Source organism: Bombyx mandarina, chromosome 21 (genome assembly GCF_030267445.1).
Source record: "Bombyx mandarina strain Sakado chromosome 21, ASM3026744v2".
NCBI lineage: Eukaryota > Metazoa > Arthropoda > Insecta > Lepidoptera > Bombycidae > Bombyx > Bombyx mandarina.
This window is the reverse complement of record NC_143227.1, coordinates 2,413,165-2,432,507: the sequence shown is the minus strand read 5'-3', so window position 1 is coordinate 2,432,507 and position 19,343 is coordinate 2,413,165. Positions and strand designations below refer to the sequence as shown.

Below are 19,343 nucleotides of genomic sequence, written 5' to 3'. Positions count from 1 at the left end.
TTGTGCACCAATTTATTTTTATATTTTTTATATTATATTATTTTTATATTTTTATATTATTATTTATGCATAAATAATAATAATAAACCCATTTTATTTCCAAACAAACACCTTACCTAAAAACAGGTTTTCTTAAAAATTACAAATATAAAACTAATGTTTTGGAACCCCACTTCGGATATAGGCCTCCTCCGGCTTACTCCTTATTCTTTGCTTCTCCACTATTTTCCTGTTGTTGTTATTATTTCGTCGATCCATCTGCTTCTTGGACGGCCTCTTCTTCTTTTGCCCATCGGTCCTTTCCATGTTGTTGTTTCTGATGTTCATCTTTTGTCTGTATATCTCGCAAGACGTCCTGCCCAACGCCACTTTTGTGTTAGAGCGTACCTGAGAGTATCTATCAACTTTGTGTTGTATGTTCGCTTCTGATCTTTTGTATTTTTCTTATTTTCAATATTCTTTTTTTTATCGCTTTCTGACAGTTCGCTATTTTTGTTATTATTTTAGTGTTTTATGTCTATGTTTGGCATCCATATAGGAGTGTCGGTAGGATACAGGTACACAGTCTTTTTCTAGTGAAGAGGAAAGGACGCTATTAAGAATTTCTTATAAGCTCCAGAATTTTTCCAACTCATATTTATTCAGCGTTCGACTTCTTCTTCTTCATCGTTGTTGTCTTTAAATGATATTGATTTACCGAGATAGATATACCGAACTATGTAGCTGTTTACATACTCCAACTATTTGCCATACATGCTGATTTTATTAGTACTGCTACTTGTCATTCATTAGCACTTTGGTTTTATCTTGGTTCATTTTGAGATCGACATTTCACTTTCCTCACTTAAAAAAATATATCATTTTTTCGAGTTTTTCGTTTACTTCAGCGAAGAGAACGACATTTATACATAACTGGGAACAAATCAAAGGCGGTCGGTCATACGGCCCTAATTTAGAATTCCCTGCGTTATGGATTACCAGAGACCGAAAAACACACTTGTATATTATGTTTTTTTTTTCTCCTACCTATGCCTTGAGAGGCTATTTCAGCTTCACCTTAACGTGTAGGTGAGCTCACGGGGCTCACTTCGAAGGTGTTGCTAACACTGGCCCTAGCGAGAGCAGTGTTTCGCAGAATCTAACACCGGATCGAAAACGCGACCCACTGAGAAGATCCGGCGAGAAACTCAGTCGGCTGTGTCTATGGGTTAATTTATTCGTCGAGCCCTTCGTGACCGGTGCTTGAGGTACCTAAAAGTACCGTTAATAGATCGGGAGGATCCGTAATGATGTGCTTAGGGCGACGTTGACTGTTTACCATTCGGTCCACAGGATCGGGTATGAGATATGTGTTTACTACTTAGATAATAAATACCCAGAGCAAACAAAAACCGGTTCATCACACGAACGTTTTGGCCCGATGTGGGTATTGAACTCACGACCCTCGGTGCAAGAATCAGGAGCATTTACTTCTGCGCCACCGAACCAGTCAGTGTAGTTATTGAAAATCTTAATTATTTCGGTCAGGGTAGCCGTATCTTCTCGTCAATAACCTTTTACATACACAGTTAAAGCTGATATAACAACGGTGTAAAACCAGCCGGTATTGTTATATGAGTAGTCGTCGTGGCCTAAAGGATAAGACGTGCCCGGTGCATTCGTAATAAGCGATGCACTTGTGTCAACGTTCGAATCCTCGTCATTGTGTGATAAAAAACCAACGCACAAAAATAATAATTTGCGGAATTACTGGTGGTAGGGCGTCTTTTGGGCTCACACTGGAAAGGTACCTATTTCTGCCGTGACGTAGCAATGCGTTTTGGCTTAAAGGGTTCGGCAGCCTTTGTAACTGTAAAACTGATACATAAAACTCGTGTCTCAAAGTGGGTGGCCGCATTAACATGGTTAATGTCTACGGACTCCGAAGACCACCAAACACCAGGCCGCGAGCCCGTTCATCCATATAAGCAATAACTAAAAAAAAGTATAACTCTTGTCTTGACGAAGACAACTGGACCCAGATATCGAACACAGGTGACGAATACAACGACGGCAACACCAAGCATTATCTGACAGAAAAAAAAATAGCAGGTTCAGTATGGTTTTTTATGCCAGTGAATGTACATACACAGAAATTGACTGTAGATCCGTAGGTCTGTAGATCCTTAGGTCGCTGGTTCATATCCATCTCGAAAACTTTTAACGTTATATTTTGGGCAATTCACACTACAAATTATAGCCTATGTGCTATTCTGATATGCAAGCTATGTTATTGCAAATTTTCATCAGGATTCATTCATTAGTTATTGCGTGAAAGAGTAACATACATACATCCATGCATTTTTACATAATTTCACATTTATAATATTACTAGCAGACCCGGCAGTCTTTGTAGTGCCTCAATCGATAAAGAAAAGACCTAAACTTTTGTATAAAATAAACTTAAAACAAACAAAAGGAATCCGTCCGACGGGGGACACATCAAAGGAAAAACAAAATTGTTATTTTTATTTAATTCCGAGCATTTTCATATTTATCTTTTACCTTTTAAACCTTCTCTGGACTTCCACAAATAATTCAAGACCAAAATTAGCCAAATCGGTCCAGCCTTTCTCGAGTTTTAGCGAGACTAACGAACAGCAATTCATTTTTATATATATTAGATAAGATAAGATTAGTAGGATCGTTTAAGGACCACCTTGAATTCAAACCAATTCAAGAACATTCATGAACGAATAAATTGCCCCCACTTTCTACTATAAATACGGGTGAATATTGTCGGACAATACATCTCGCCCGGTCACACTGGCATAACCACTAGATTAACAGCTTAGGTGGGGAATTAAAAAAAAAACGCACAGTACATTCCAGCTTGAGCAGCCGAGCAAATCGGAGCTCCCTGTTGCTACTCTTGTACATATAAAATTTAATAAATAGAAATCATTGGAAAAACGAGTCTTAGTTACGGTCATTGTGAAAGTTAATGACAATAATGAAGGGAATGACGCCGACAATGCTGCCGTCGTCATTTTTACGTCAACTTGACGGCACTCGCGCCCTCATATATATCTATGTTTATTATCACAACATGGACACAAATCTTAATACTACTAGTCATAGCTTACTGGTAGTAGGACCTCTTGTGAGTCCGCACGGGTAGGTACCACCGCCTCGCCTATTTCTGCCGTGAATGACTGAATGAATGAATAAATGAATGAATGAATGAATGAATGAATGAATGAATGAATGAATGCATTCAGTTTGAAGGGTGGAGCAGCCGTTGTAACTATACTGAGACCTTAGAAATCGTATCTCAAGGTGGGTGGCGACATTTACGTTGTAGATGTCTGTGGGTGATGTATATCCAGTAACCACTTAACACTAGGTGGGTTGTGAGCTCGTCCAATCATTTCTTCTTCTTTTTCTTCATCTTATCCCTCAGGGATCGGCACAGTTAATTTTTCTCTTCCATTCTCTTCTATCAGCCGTCATCTCAACACTCACTCCTCTCTCTCTCATATCGTCAAACACTCCATCCATGTCTTCTTCGGTCGACCTCTTCCCCCTCTACCTTGCACTACCATTTCCATACATCTCCTAGTCACATTCATCTTTTCTCTACGCATCACATGACCATACCACGCTAACCGTCTAAATCATCTAAGCAACAAAAAAATTAATAGATCCGCTATCATTTTGTAGTGCAACAAAAGTATTAAAAGAGTTTTCATACAATATGTATCTGTATATAAATAGGTTAAGAATTAAAAATATTTTTTTTTTATTTCTCAAACGACATTCCACCTTTTTGAAATCAGCATTACAAAAACAGAATCTTCATTATAAATGGACGTTTACTAGAAGCAAGTTCGAGTATATATATATGAATACGTGAAGCAAAAACTTTGTATCCCTTTTTACCAAAATTGCGCGGACGGAGGAGTATGAAATTTTCCACACTTATAGAGAATATAGAGAAGAAGTGCACAATGCTAATATTTTTTTAAAATAATTCATAAAAGATACATTAAATCAATAAAGAAAACATTACACACACTACATACCATGTATTTGACGCACACACGCATGCATACTATTTATTGTCAAACTTTTGTTCTTGACGTCTGTTGTCAAATTGAGATTAGATTAAATATTGTTTGTCTTTGTTAATACTTTTTATAATGTAGTCTTGGCGAAATTTGTGATTATAGAAGTATAAAATACAATCATAATAGTGTATACAAACTTACAATTCCAATTAATTATAGTCGAATTTCGGCTACTGTGGGACCACTAGTTACAATAATAATATCTCGGATCAACTTTATCGCAGTGCAGTCTCAGTTTGACTCTTATTCGAACGACAACCGTATTATATACCAACATACAATTCACGATTAAACTGTGTGTAGGGTACTTGCGTGTACCATTTGTTTAATTTATGTGCTAATATTTGTGATAGTCGAATGTATATTGATTGTGATCTGCAACAATGCTAATTGTCACGTTACTTTGTGTGGTGCTTCCATTGGGTATGTGTGTAAATTTTATATTTTTTGTCTTCTATTAATTTCAAGGTAACAATGAACAAGGTAACGCAACATTAACATAAAAAAATACGAAAACAACTCAAAAATCAGGATGCAAAGAACGAATTAAATAAAGTTCCTAGTATCTTGTTGTTTGTTAATTCTATCCGTTATTCACTTTGTATCTATACTTCTATACTAATATTATAAAGAGGAAAGATTTGTTTGTTTGTTTGTTTCGAATAGGCTCCGAAACTACTGGACCGATTTGAAAAATTCTTTTTCCATTAGAAGCCGACATTGTCCCTGATGAACATAGGCTACTTTTTTTTTGTTTTTTTGTTTTCATGTGTGTTTTAATGTTTCCGAAGCGAAGCGAGGGCGGGTCGCTAGTTTCTGAATAATTTGGCCCGTTATTTTTCTAAATTTACACATTAAAAGCGTGTTGTGATTTTGTTACCGCGGTGAGTTTTAGTCCAGAGCAAGAGTAATCAGATGACTTGGCCTAACATTGTTTCACTAAAACATTATTCAACGTAGATATCAGATCTTGTAGACATCACAACATGAACTTCGCCACTCCCTTAAACCACGATATGTTCGTCTCACTGGCTATACCAACTTTCAAACAGGAAGGCACCCTATATTTCTTCACTGTAAAAGTTTTGATGCCAAAATAAGTTAATTTACGATAAGTGCGAATTTCATTAAAAATTATAATAATTATTCCTGTTGGTAGCATTTGAACACCGGTATAGTTGCATCATTCGATACCAGTACACCAGCGTCTTATCCTATAGGCCACGACGATTTCATATTTATTAATACGACTCTCCTTCTAAGTATGCTATAAGGGAATGTTATTTTAGTAATGTTGACTCGGAGTCCCAAGACGTATTATGAAAAATTAGAGTTCGTTACCACTACCCTTGCTAATTATAAGTTATTAAGTTCCGGGTTGACAGCTGGAGAAATGCGTAAAGGTTCAATCTCACGGATCGTTTGGAACCTCTGGGTCTGCGGAGGGACTTCGGTTCCCTCGGTATTTTGTACTGTATGTTCCATGGGGAGTGCTCTGAGGAATTGTTCGAGATGATACTGGTATCTCGTTTTTACCATCGCACCGCCGCCTGAGAAGAATAATGGGAGGAGATGGTCACGACCCTCAGAAACGAGGAATGCAACTCACGGAGGAGGAAGGCTTGTTTGTGAGCTTGACATCCCAGTAAATACATTTCATTGCAAAATATTTATAACTTAAGAACCGAAATTTTCTACAAGGCTACGTAAATGATTACTATAAATAGCATAATATTACAACATTCAGTAATATATTTATGATATCGAGAATCATAAATCATTACTGGCTTATAAAAATCTAAAGTATAAAGTTGTTTTGCGCGTTATACGTTACTGATTGAATTTGTTAATCTTTTTTACTATTAACTAAATGGATGAACGAACGGACTACGTCTAGTTTTCAGTAGTTACCAGAGCCCACCTTGAGATATAGGATCTTAGTAACCCTTATATGGTATAGCGGTAGTATTTTTGTATTTTTTTTTATTGCCTTTGTAGGCAGACGAGCATACGGCCCACCTGATGGTAAGTGGTCACCGTCGCTCATGGACGTCAGCAATGCCAGGGGCAGAGCCAAGCCGCTGCCTACCATAAAGAACTCTCCGCAAGCCTCGTTTGAAGAAGGACATGTCATAGCGCTCGGAAAACACCGTGGAGGGGAGTTCATTCCAAAGCCGGATGGTACGTGGCAAAAAAGATCTTTGGAAACGCACTGTCGATGAACGCAGCGGTTCCAGATAATATGGATGAACTCTGCTCCGATGGCGGGAGGTGCGATGATAAAAAGGAGATGAGGGAATCATCTCAAATAATTCCTCAGAGCATTCCCCATGGACCATGCGGTATAAAACACAGAGAGAACCGAAGTCCCTCCGTAGACCCAGAGGTTCCAAGCGATCCGCGAGAGCAGGACTATCGACCATCCGAACAGCCCGTTTCTGTATGGAGTCAAATGGAAGTAGCTGGTATTTGGGAGCCCCGGCCCAGAGGTGAGAGCAGTACTCCACGCGAGGTCGGACCTGCGCTTTATAAAGCGCAAGTCTCTGTCCAGGCGTGAAATACCGCTTCGCTCTGTTGAGAACTCCCAACATTTTAGAGGCCAATTTGGCTTTACCTTCCAAATGACTCCGAAACTGGACATCGCTCGAAATATCGACCCCCAGAGTCCCGATACTCGCGGAAAGCTGCAGGGATACTCCTTGAAATTCCGGCGCCATGACAAAAGGGTCCTTCTTCGCAGTGAACGCGCAAACCTGTGTCTTCAATGGGTTGAACTGAACTGAATTCAGTTCACCCCACTTGGAGACCCGCCCCAGAGAGTTCTCCACTTCAGACACAAGTTTTAATCGCCTCTCGTGTACAACGCTTCGAGAGAGACTCTGATGGCCGATATATCGCGCATCCCCCGTGCTATCATCCGCATAGCAATGCATGCCATCAATAGATAGCATTTCATTGATATGCAGTATGAAAAGCGTGGGGGAGAGCACCGAACCTTGTGGAACACCAGCGTTGATGGTCATGGTATCGGAGCAGGAGCCGTCGACTACAACTGCGATGCTCCGTCCATCCAAAAAGCTAGCGATCCACTTGCAGAGTCCCTCAGGGATCCCGTATGCTGGAAGCTTCGATAGAAGTGCCCAATGCCAGACCCTGTCGAAGGCCTTCGCAATGTCAAGGCTCACAGTGAGAGCCTCGCCCTTGCTTTCCAAGGCTTCAGCCCATTTATGTGTGAGGTATACAAGAAGATCGCCAGCTGAGCGACCATGACGGAAACCGTACTGCCGGTCACTGATCAGCTGGCGATCCTCAAGATACTTAAAAAGTTGGATGTTTATGATTCGCTCCATCACCTTGGAAAGCAAGGAAGTTATCGCGATAGGTCTGTAATTCGAGGGGTCCGACCGGTCACCCTTCTTGGGGATAGGGTGGACATGAGCAGTCTTCCATGAAGACGGAACCCTGTTGGTATTGTACGAGAGGCGATATAGACGCGTTAGCGCGGGTGTCAATTCAGGGGCGCATGTTTTTAGAACCACTGCGGGGATGCAATCTGGCCCACTCGACTTATGGACATCAAGAAGCCGAAGCTCCTGCCTGACCGCACGCTGTGTGATGCGAATCTCAGGCATGGAGCTGTCACACCGGGAGATGTTGGGCGGCCTGGCTCCCCCGTCATCCAAAGTCGAGTATGAGGCAAAGAGCTTGACCAGAAGGTCAGCCTTCTCCTTCGCACTATGAGCCAGACTGTCATTGGACTTACGCAGTGGTGGAAGGCTAGACCTGCAGAAGTTACCTTCTGCAGCCTTAGCTAGCGACCAGAAAGCATGGCTCCCAGAGGGATAGCTATTCAGTCGCTCGCCAATTCTGGCAACGTGCTCCGACTTCGCCTTGGCAATAGCCCTCTTATAGGACCTAGAGGCGGCGTTAAATTTCCGCCTTTTCTCCGAGATATCAGGATCCCGGCATCTCCTAGCAACATTAAATGCCACGTATGCAGACCGCTTGAGGCGTGCAGCATCCCTACTGGCTTTATTATACCAGGGTTTGCTGCGACCCCCAACGGGCACCTCAGAAGAAGGAATGAATAATTCCATTCCCTGAAGCACCACGTCTTTAAGTCGGTCCGCACAGATGTCAGGATCATCGGAGGAAAAGCAGAGCCGCCCCCATGGGTAGGATGCGTAAAATTCACGCATTCCATCCCAGTCTGCTGACCTGTACCGCCAAACTCTTCGAAACCCGGTCGTCGTTCGACGACTAGGACGAGAGAGTGGTATGGAAGCACGGATAAGGCAGTGATCAGACGATCCAAGTGGAGCGTCGACCACCACACTGTATCCAGCTGGGTGAGTGGTCAGCAGAAGGTCCAACAAAGAAGGCTCGTGCTCCTCAATGTCTGGGACACGGGTGGGCTGTGTCACCAGTTGTGAGAGGCCGTAGGACAAGGCGAAATCGTAGGCAGCCCGACCCGGGAGGTCAGTGGTTCTGGACCCCAACCACTCCTGGTGATGAGCGTTAAAGTCACCAAGGACCACCACCTCCGCAGATGGGTACTGCTCAAGCACGCGGTCAGTCCCCTCTTGTACATGCTCAAACAGAGCTGACCCCGCATCACTGCTGTGAGACCTGTACAGGCAAGCGTAGACTCTGGTACAGCCCCCATAGTCCACGCGTAGCCACAAGAGGGACAGGTCCCGTTGCTCGAGGCCCCGAAGCCGACGACAGCAGACATCCTCCCGGATAAACACGCACACCCCGGCTTTACGCAGGAAGGTGTGCTCCAATGCGTAGCCGGGGTATCCGAGGTACGACGTATCGTCCGGGGCAGATATCTGCGTCTCACTCAGGAAAAAGAGGGCAGGCTGCGCCGTCTCAAGGTGGTGATGTACGGCGTCAAGGTTACTGTGTAGGCCCCTGACATTGCTGAAATCCACATTAAACGTGGAATGGGGATCCGCCGAAAAAACTCTTTTTCTTTTGTCGACTTTCATATTATTATTAATTTTAGTTGGAGAGTAAGGATTTGGAGAGGTAGGATGCTAGAGGTGAGATCAAGGCAATACCTGAATAAAGCGCAGGGCACAATGAACACTCGATCCGGGGTTGCGCGAGAAGCTGACGCAGGGCATGGAAGGGCCCCCAGTCCACCCTGCATACGATCGCCGGGATCCACTCCGGTCTCCGACTCCGGCACGACGACCGTATGACAAGATTTTACACCGGTTGGCGGGACAGCTTCCTGGGGCGGAGTTTAGTTGTGACACCCAGGTTCAGGTCCCCTACTGACCGGCGGGCGGCGGCAGGCACCGTTTCACTGGGTCTCCCTATACCCCCGTCAGCAACCCACGCCCCGCGGACTTGCGCGCACGTTTGCTCTGCATGTTCCAAGTATCACCAAGACTCACCCCCAACAAGGAGGAGGAAAGGAAAGGAATAGAACTGGCTCTCCAACCCACATGCCGGAACACAGCTAGGCTATTTGGCGGCAGACTCTAGTTGGAGGGTGGTCGCCAGCCAGTCGGACTAGGTCCTACCACCGATTGTGTTTTCGGCTCCCGTTTAGCACCACCCAGGGGTTACTTGTAGGGAATCGCGGGTTAAACCTACGGAAGCGGGAAGCATCAACCCCCAATAGTAGATAGGATATCCGTGCGAGCTTATGAGACGTTTACGAATAAATGCACTAGATGGATGACCAAACTCACAGCCAATCAAATATTAAGTTGTTACCAAAAGTCATAAACATTACACTGTAGTTCTGCTATCCACCATCTAGAATTATGAATGGGAAAACCCAATTGCACTGTATATTTGCGATATGATACGATAATGACTGAAACTGTAGGCTTTATCCACTTCAAATAATTGTTTCGCCCTGAATCCTCTATTCTTTGATAGCCAAATTCTAACCCGACTACTAATCTGATCCGCTATTTCGGTGCGACAAAAAATTTACAAGCTATTTATCCAATTTAATGGAGTAGAAATTATTGTTAGTGTGATCGTATGCACATTCGTGTTTACAAGCCGATCAACTTGACCCTTTGTTTGGCAATTAAATCCATCAAAATACTAATAGAGCTGAGTAATTTAAAAAAAAAACAGATTTTTTCACAGAAATAGTCAGTCAACGTTTCGGTGGAACTTGGACAATCGTCACTACCCATTATTAAAACATTCATAGAAATTTTCTAATTCTATTTTTATTTCAATGAATAAAAATATAAGTTACAACAAAAGCAAAAAGCAATCATGCGCCTTATAATTATGTAAGGTTTCTGCTATGTGAGAGGTTATTAGACATGATTAATTTTTTGTTACAGTTGCAACGTCTGCTGAACGAATTAATGAAACAACGGATTTCACAATAAACAAAAGTCTCTCCGTGAGTAGATCTCTCGTATTCGATGGACCGATGAACTAAAGGTCCACTAAATATTAAGGTTGATAGACAGCAAAGTACAAACCTTGAAGCATGAAGTCGAAATCTCAATTGTATTATTACACAGTGGTCCACCCTCAAAATACTAGTAAATGTTAATTGGCGATCAGTATGCTTATAGTCATATATCAAGAACGCTGCTGCCCATTCCCTGGTAAATGTTTTAGTCATCTTTAATGACACCTACGCAGAGATGGGGTGGTGTTATTTAAGCACCACACAGCGAAGTGCTCAAGTTCCGTGGACATCGCCAATGCCAATGACCATCGGTAGCACTCTTTACAAAGACTGATTAAGATATGAAACTCAAGAAACACAATCGTAAGGAGTTCCAGAGTTTGTATGCGGTAATATTGATTGATATCTGGAAACCCATTATTATATTAAATCAGAAAACACAGTTCACATTCTGCAGACAAAGTGATGGTAAATTTTGGGACACGGAGTGTTTTTATTTTCCTTGCAGTATGGTCGTAACAAATTTCAATGTCCACAAATAAAAGATGGCTTTAAAGTTTTTTGGCTTAATTCAATCTCAATTGAGAAAGAAGTGGATAGGAAGAACTGACGATCAAACTTATTGGGTTCGACCTGTGAATGAGAAAGAAATTCCGGTCACGATTTTAGTTGGAAAGTATCTAGTTAGTTACTTTAGATGCCTATATATAAATACGTACTATTCGAACTGGAACGTTTGTGATATGAGGATGTGAAATGATGAGAGGCACAATACCACAATTCTTTTGGTCAGAACCTTGTTTTTTTTTTTCTAGAACGAAGATAAATGGATTTGGGGACCTGTTGATGATAATATTCATAGTGTAAGTTGTATGCTTTAAAATTTTATCACTGATAAATTTTTCTATACTAACAAATAGATGAACTTAACTTGCTAAGATTCTGGATGTGCGATCCGGTAATAGGGTCTCAATTCCAATCCGGTGATAGCTGCAATCGTGAAGCTGGGGAGAATAGTTCTCCTGAGGTGCTCGGCCAGCTGTTAGTAAGCCCTACCTAGACTAAGCCCTCAGTGCGCCCATCCATTCCGGTGAATTTGCAAAAGCCTCACTGAGTCACCTGTAATTGCTTAACCTCTTCAGAGAAATTGGCACATGTGTACCTTTGTTTTATTTAATTATGTATTTATATTTCTTCTTCTTGACCGACCTGAGTCGGTCTCTTCATTGCCGACGGTCATGTCATGTTTGAAATGTTGACTACTCGATGCACTATACTTACCCACGTCTTCCTGTCCTCGGCGGTTTTTATAGCCTCGGTTATTGGCCTCGGTTATTTTTAAAGGGCCACTTATCTGGACATTTTAAAAATATGTATAATCCCTTAATTTTTTTTTAACTTTAAATTTTAGTGTAGAAAAAATCAGCGTAATAAGTCATAAATTATATTCATGTTTTTGGCACTTTCAAAAATTCGTTCCTGAAGAAGCTAATACGATAGGATACGAAAGTGAAAAAGGATATAAAGTAAACTAATACTCGTTACGTGCTACATTAAAGGAATACGAATATTCTGTGAACTCTTTCGTGATTTAAATTCTGAGAACCTGTTCAGTGTTTTGTTTTGAATCTTTAGATCGTAACAATATCTATGCGAGCATTTTTAATAGGACAAAAAAGAAAGCCGAGAGAAAAAATATTTTAACTATACGATCCGACTTTATGCTTCTGGTGTCAGTAATTAAAACAAAATAAAACTTTTGATTTATTTATTTACCCGATAATGTAATCAACAGAGAACGCTGGCAGAAAATAATACAAAAAGCCAACCCTTGATAAAAACATCACCTCGAACTCCAGTCGACCAAAATGAAGATCCTTGCGTCGCTTATGATCCTCCAAAACCAAATTTCAGTCTACCTGGAAGACGTATTAGTGAAGTCAGTAAGTAATTCCATAAGAATCATCAATATAATGACAAAATAAAATAAAAGGTAGAATTATTTAAGGAAACGTGATTATCGCCATCACAATGTGTCTTGTTTAATCAACCAACCTGTTCCTATAGATGGATCAACTCGACGATCCATTGGCCACCAAAGGATCGCTAAGCCACGTCTCTCTCCAGAAAGGACCATTGCGCCTTCGTGGCCTGATTTAGGAAGGCATTTATACCGCCAACAGCGATAACTAAACTAACCAAAACTAAAGTATTGATTAAGCAATTAGTAATGGTAGCCTATTTTGTGGGTATCTAACGGGTAGGTTTCACTACTGTGGCAATTTTTTTCACGAAGCTATGGTACGAGGGCGGCACTGAAAATTTCGGGAATTAACGAAGTGACACAACATTACTATTTAAAAATGTATTTATTGCTTTTCGAAGTGTTCTCCGCGAAATTTGACACATTTTTCCATACGATGGAACCAATCATTGAAGCAACCATTCCATTCGGTAGTTGGGGTCTCCAAAATGGCCGTTTTGTAGGCGTCCACAGCTTCTTCAGGTGATGAAAATCTCTGTCCACTCAATTTATTCTTTATTTTAGGGAAAGTATAGAAATCATTAGGGCTTAGGTCGGGGCTGTACGGCGGATGGTCTAATAATTCTATGTTTTCTTGCTCTAAAAACTCTTTTGTTCTGTGCGCGGTGTGAGAACTCGCATTGTCGTAATGGAAGATGATGCGGCGGTTGCAGTTCTCTTTACGGAGTTCAGAAACGACCTGTGGCAAACAAATGCTAGCATACCATTCTGTATTAACCGTTCTTTGTCCCTCAAGAGGAATAGTCGTAACATGGCCGGTTTTGGAGACAAACGTGGCCACCATTTTTTTTTTCAACACTCCGTGAACGAACAATTTTTGTTGGCTTTAACTCATTTTCGAACACCCAAACTCGTGACTGATTTTTTGTTTCGGATTCGTACGCGTATATCCAGGATTCGTCACCTGATAGAATGTTGTATACAGCATTTGAGGAACCTGCGTGGAATCTTTCGAGGGTTCTGACGCACCAAGTAACGCGAGCCGCTTTTTGCTCTTCACAGAGCGAATGCGGTATCCATCGGGAAAACAACTTTTTTACACCTAATTGTTCATGCAAGATTATTTGTATTTGACTCATGCCAATGTCTAAAGTTGCCTGAATTTCGCGGTATGTCACATGTCGATCTTCCTCAATCGACTTACGCACAGCATCAACGTTTTCTTGGGTGACTGCAGTTTTTGGACGAACTTGACGGGGATCATCACTGAGCTTGACACGCCCACGTTGAAACTCAGCAAACCAGCGATAAATTGTGGTTTTGGATGGGGCTTCATCACCAAATGCAGAAATCATCCGGTCAACACACTGTTTTTGTGTTAAACCACTTCGAAAGTCATAATAAATCATCGCTCTTGAATTTTCTCGAGTCAATTCCATTTTCTCAACGACTAAACAAGTTTGACAAAACCTCGTGACAAGACCGAGAATCTTTTTTTAAATAAATAAATGGTATTCGATTTTTAAAACCAAGGAGTTTTCAATTAAAAAGATTTTAATATGACAGGAACAGTGGAAATATTCCATTCCCGATACTTTTAGTGCAGCCTAATATATTATGGATTGAAGAGAACCTCAAGGTGGTTGGCGATATTCATTTTAAAACGTCAATGGGCTGCTGCAACGACTTCATCCCGGTTTGGCCCAGAACTTGTCCACAAACCTAGTGACAAAAAAAACTGGCAAACTTAGTGATCCAAACATCCAAATCAGTACGAGGCTTTGTGGCGGACTGCTGGCGCAGCAGCCCGGCGTCACCTACGATAACGCGGCCGCGCGTTGGGTCCTGATTGGCGCGCGCACGCATCACCTGATTTTTGCGCGCAGGTCCGCACTCAGGTAGCCGTGGCAGGATGATGCCACAAACACATAATTCAATTTATTTCACAGAATGTCAGGAGTACATATGGGAATTAGAAACGAAATCAATAAAAGCTCTAAGAGATTTTAAGTGTGAGTGTTTCATTGTTATTATTTATAGACTGAAGTTAAATGTCTAAAACTTCTCTGTTTTACTTTTTTGTCTGCTATGCTTTTTTTTATTGCCTTGATACGTCAACAAGCTGACTGCTAGCTTGGTGCTGTGAATGAATCTCGTCACAGACCTTGAGACATGACCCCAAGATGGCATCCAAAAAATGGTACATACTGTAGCTAGAGTTCCATCCAGTATCATCACTGTCATCAGTATCATCCAGTATCACTAGATCGTTGAGTATCTCCGATATTTTCAAATCACACTTTTGTTTAAATATTTCGCTATAGTGTTCGCTAGGCAACTGGTGTTATCAGATCCCATGGGCATCACAAATTGTATTGTCTGTATAGGGATTATGTACATAATAAGCGAGTCTAAAAATCTATCATGAAAGATATTCGCTATTTATAATTTTATTAGTATTTTAACAAAGATAAAGAAATCAATGTAAAATTAATCATTTTCGATAATAATACTCGAATCACAGGCCAACAAACAAATCCTGGACGCATTAAAAAATTACCAATAATCGTTGGAGGACGAGATACAATCCCTGGTGAATTTCTTCATATGGTATGTTTTGGTTTAAGTACTGCGTACGATACAAGTGTGAAATTCTTTTTGGTAAGAATCTGGTTAGTTGTTGACTAAGGTTCTTAATAACGAATGCCTTAGATTTCTAGTTTGATTCAGATGCTGTTTTATTTTTTTAAGCTAATAGCAGGGTTAAAGTGAGAATTAAAGGTGAATAATAATTGAACTTAGCAATTTTATTAGTGACATTAGAAGAATAATTGAAATAACGCAATTTTATTAATTCGTGAAGCTAGGTGACATTATTATAGTCATATAGATTTTCCAATAGCAAAATGCTACTTTTATTTACATTAAGTGGCTCTCTCGTGTGCAAATATTGGCTAGATTTAATTACGAGTCCATTTTTTTTACTTTTTTATTTTATTTAAGACTAGCCGAGTCCCGCGATGTTATTATCGTACCGCGGGTGACACCGCGAGGCAAAGTTAGCCTAAAAAAGTAGCCTAAGTTACTCCTTATATCATCAGCTACCTATCAGTGAAAGTCCCGTTAAAATCGGTCCAGCCGTTCTAGAGATTAGCTGGAACAAACAGACAGACAGACAAAAATTGAAAAAAAATGTTATTTTGGTGTATGTACCGTATATATATATATATATATATATATATATTCATATGCATGTAGTAAAAAGCGGTTATTTCAATATTACAAACAGACACTCTAATTTTATTTAAATGTGTAGATTAAACCAACTTTTAGGGTGCTATAGGATGGAAGGGTGTTAGAAATAACTGGCAATTTAAGTGCGGTGGGTCACTGATCAGTCCCAGTTACATTCTCACCGCAGCTCATTGCTCTGTGGCTTCGGCAAGCGATACCACATTACAGGATGTAACGCCAAAAATCGTTCGGCTCAACTTCAGAAATATATTTTTTGTGGTAAGCTCAATTTTGATTTTGAAATAATCGTAAGATATCGTCTTGTGAGTCCGCACGGGTAGCTACCATAGTGCTGCCTATTTCTGGTGCGAGTAATCCGTTTCGGTTTTAAGGAAGGAACAGCATTTGTATTTAAGAATGGAGATTTAAAACTAATGTCTAAAGATGGGAGGGCAACCACTAAACAGCAGGGCTGAGAGCTCTTTCACTCATCTGAGCAATTTAGAAAATGTCATAGCTAGCCTTGATAGGGAGTATCTTCAGCATTAACTAATTATATACAAAAATGTATCTTCTACTCAGATTTTTCATTATTAAAAGCAATTCGCCACCACTTGTTCGTCAATTTCGACAAAGATGATGCATTAATTCGAACTTTTCGATACGTTCACCCATCAATCATAATATTTTGAATACGGTTTTAAAATCGGAAGCTATGAAGTCGTTGGGTGTAATGACTTATTTGATTCGCGTGCTCATTTTTAAACACAGCCAGATTATCCCCAACGAGACTAAAACGATTCAACGCTATGCACCCTTAAGGGATCATTGTTTTTAGAAACAGCTTTAGAACAAAGTGCGATAAATATCGTTCTGAGTATTCACATAATTTGTATATAGAGTTGCTCCAAACACATGGCAGAGTAATGCCTTAAAGCTTCTAACGATATCAGTCTTTAGTTTTCAATACAGATTTCTTCAACGATTTTGATCATAAATACAAATTTAAAATGTGAAAGTTTATCAATTTACAGGAAAATGAAATTAGGTTGAAAAAGTACGACGTTGGTATCAAGAGGATTATCGTCCATCCAGAATACACTCCGCCGAATAAATACTACGATATAGCTTTAATGGAATTAGACCATGACGTTGAATTTAGCAAGTATGTCTTCCCTTCGTGTCTCTGGAGTAAGCCTGATATAGCGGAATTAGGAACTTCTGCCACTGTGACCGGCTGGGGTGCTTTACACGAAGGTACTTTTTGAGCGAAAATGGGCTAACAAGCTCGCGGCCGACTTCGATATAAAAACTTACCGAGCTATCTAAATTGTAAATAAGACGCCGTCAGTTTAATAATATCATTTCAAACCGGTATTCTGATTTGCAATAAATGATAAAGGAAATATTACTAAAAATAAAAAAAACGTTCTAGTGTCGTCTTAAAGATCTCGTAGGCCTCTGAAAAAGGAACTGTGAATAAATACTCATTTGTTCGAATTTAAGGAGCAATTTCTGAATATGTTTGCCCAAAAATATTGCTACGCATTTGTTATGCTCATGTTCTGTTTTGGAAAAATTTGACGAATTGATCCTAATTATCAAGCATCAACTAGTATCATCATGTGATTCTCATACAGTATGGTATCTCTTAGAATCTTCCCTAGATCCTCGACTCCTCTGATTTATAGTTTAGATTTATATTTATAGCTTAAAAACTAGTGGTATGACCTATTGTGAGTCCGCGCGGGTAGGTACCGCCACCCCGCCTATTTCTGCGGTGAAGCAGTAATGCGTATCGGTTTCAAGGGCAGTTGTTGTAACTATACTGAGACCGTAGAACTTATATCTCAAGGTAGGTGGCGCATTTACGTTGTAGATGTCTATGGGCTCCAGTAACCACTTAACGATCAGGTGGGCTGTGAGCTCGTTCACCCATCTAAGCAATAAAAAAATCTTCGTTAACCCAATAATCGTAAATTGTTTCTCAGGAAGTTCAGATATCTCTCCGGAGCTGCAAGCTGGCGATGTCAATGTGATCGACAGTGATATGTGCGATCAACTTCTCCAAGCATATTGCAATAGGAACTGGTGTGGCTTGATGGATCATCAGCTCTGTGCGGGGAAACTAAAAGGCGGCGTCGATTCTTGTCAGGTTGTGTAATAAAATCAATTTAGAAAGAACTAGCTTTTGCCCGCGACTCCGTCCGCGTGGAATAGTTACTTTGGCATAACGCTAAATTTTACCTCCCACTTCACTTACGTAGAAAGTGAAAATATCTTTGAATTATAGTTATGGAGCTATTTAAACCCCTATTTTGAAACATTCTTTATTGCTGCTCCACTTGTATTGGTCTTACCGTGATGTTATAGCCTATAGCCTTTCTCAATAAATTACCTATCTAACGCTGAAAGAATTTTTTAAATCGGACCAGTAGCTCTTGAGATTAGCGCGTTCAAAAAAACAAACTCTTCTGCTTTATAATATTAGTTTAATAAGAATAAGAAACTATTAGATACAGTTAGAAAAATGAAATATTTCTCGCAATGAAAAACGGCTTAAAGTCTGGTATATAATCTATGAGTTCTTTAATACATCCGTTGGTACATAAAATCACAAAAAACGCAGTTGCACATGTAACACTGTATTTATTGAAATTATAGCAAACATTTAAAAACTATTGTATGTTATATCCAATAAATGCTTAATAGTACATAGTAATTACTTCTTTTGGTAGCCATTTTACGAGATTCAAAAAACAAACATGCAGACTTTTACAATAAAAATAAAAATATTTACTCATTTAATATTCAATTTGGAAAAATATAGATTTCTTTAATCTTTTAAGAATCGACCAAATCACTAAATCATACACTAGACAGAATTTACATGATTATAAAATTAACAAAATTGGTCTTGGCGAATAAATCGCTGTGTAATTATCTGCTGTGTAATTAAATGCTGTAATTATCTGCTGTGTAATTAAATGCTTAAAAATAAATATTTTGCGTCACAGGGTGACTCCGGCGGACCACTTCAAGTCAAAATTAACTTAAAGGTAGACTCCGCTTACAACATCTACCATATTATCGGAGTGACGTCATTCGGCATCGGATGTGCTCAAGCGAACACACCCGGGATTTATACTCGGGTATCCAGTTTCATTGACTGGATAGAAAATATCGTATGGCCCTGAAAATGAAAATGCGGTGCAAGGATGGAAAACAATTGATACGGGACAAACGTATTTCCTAATTTCTGAAGAATTCCTAAGTATATCTTAAATGAATTATACAAATAAATGGTGCTTGGGTGTCAAATATTAAAGAAATTCTCATCAAATTTACATTTATATTGTAATTGACACACATTTTTTTTTTTCTTAATAAATTTTTAATACTTATGCTGTTATTGCTTTATTTTTAATCTGGTAAAATTTATACAATAAAACAGAAAAGCAAGGCTTGTTTTGTTCACCGCCCTATTAGTTTCTATTGAGCGTACACTTTTTATCCCCTACTTATGTAGATAGCCTTGAGAGGCTATATCAGCGTTACCCTGGCGTGTAGGTGAGCTCTCGGGGCTCAAACCGGAGGTGTTGCTAGCACTGGC

General features: G+C 40.0%; 1 protein-coding gene across 2 annotated transcripts; it reads left to right on the top strand.

Annotated features, from left to right (window-relative positions):
- Positions 1–3,903: 3,903 nt before the first annotated feature.
- On the top strand, positions 3,904–18,998 carry LOC149500427 (tryptase). Of its 2 annotated transcripts, XM_089736167.1 has the most exons (10): positions 3,905–4,532; positions 10,436–10,497; positions 11,328–11,375; positions 12,308–12,455; positions 14,446–14,508; positions 15,021–15,106; positions 15,830–16,009; positions 16,765–16,987; positions 17,722–17,885; positions 18,748–18,998. In XM_089736167.1, exons 1-10 carry the CDS (start codon positions 4,493–4,495, stop codon positions 18,925–18,927), a joined length of 1,194 nt encoding a protein of 397 aa, XP_089592293.1. In that variant the 5' UTR covers positions 3,905–4,492; the 3' UTR covers positions 18,928–18,998. The 2 variants fall into 2 exon arrangements, with proteins under 2 accessions (XP_089592294.1, XP_089592293.1); XM_089736168.1 differs by lacking the exon at positions 11,328–11,375 and having other exon boundaries at positions 3,904–4,532.
- The last annotated feature ends 345 nt before the right edge of the window (positions 18,999–19,343 follow it).

Excerpts from the sequence above, each read along its gene's own strand:
- LOC149500427 (XM_089736167.1), top strand. The coding sequence starts at position 4,493 with ATGCTAATTGTCACGTTACTTTGTGTGGTGCTTCCATTGG. Across the intron at positions 15,107-15,829 it reads CTGGTGAATTTCTTCATATG|GGTGCTATAGGATGGAAGGG; the intron begins GTATGTTTTGGT and ends ACCAACTTTTAG. Across the intron at positions 17,886-18,747 it reads GCGGCGTCGATTCTTGTCAG|GGTGACTCCGGCGGACCACT; the intron begins GTTGTGTAATAA and ends TTTGCGTCACAG.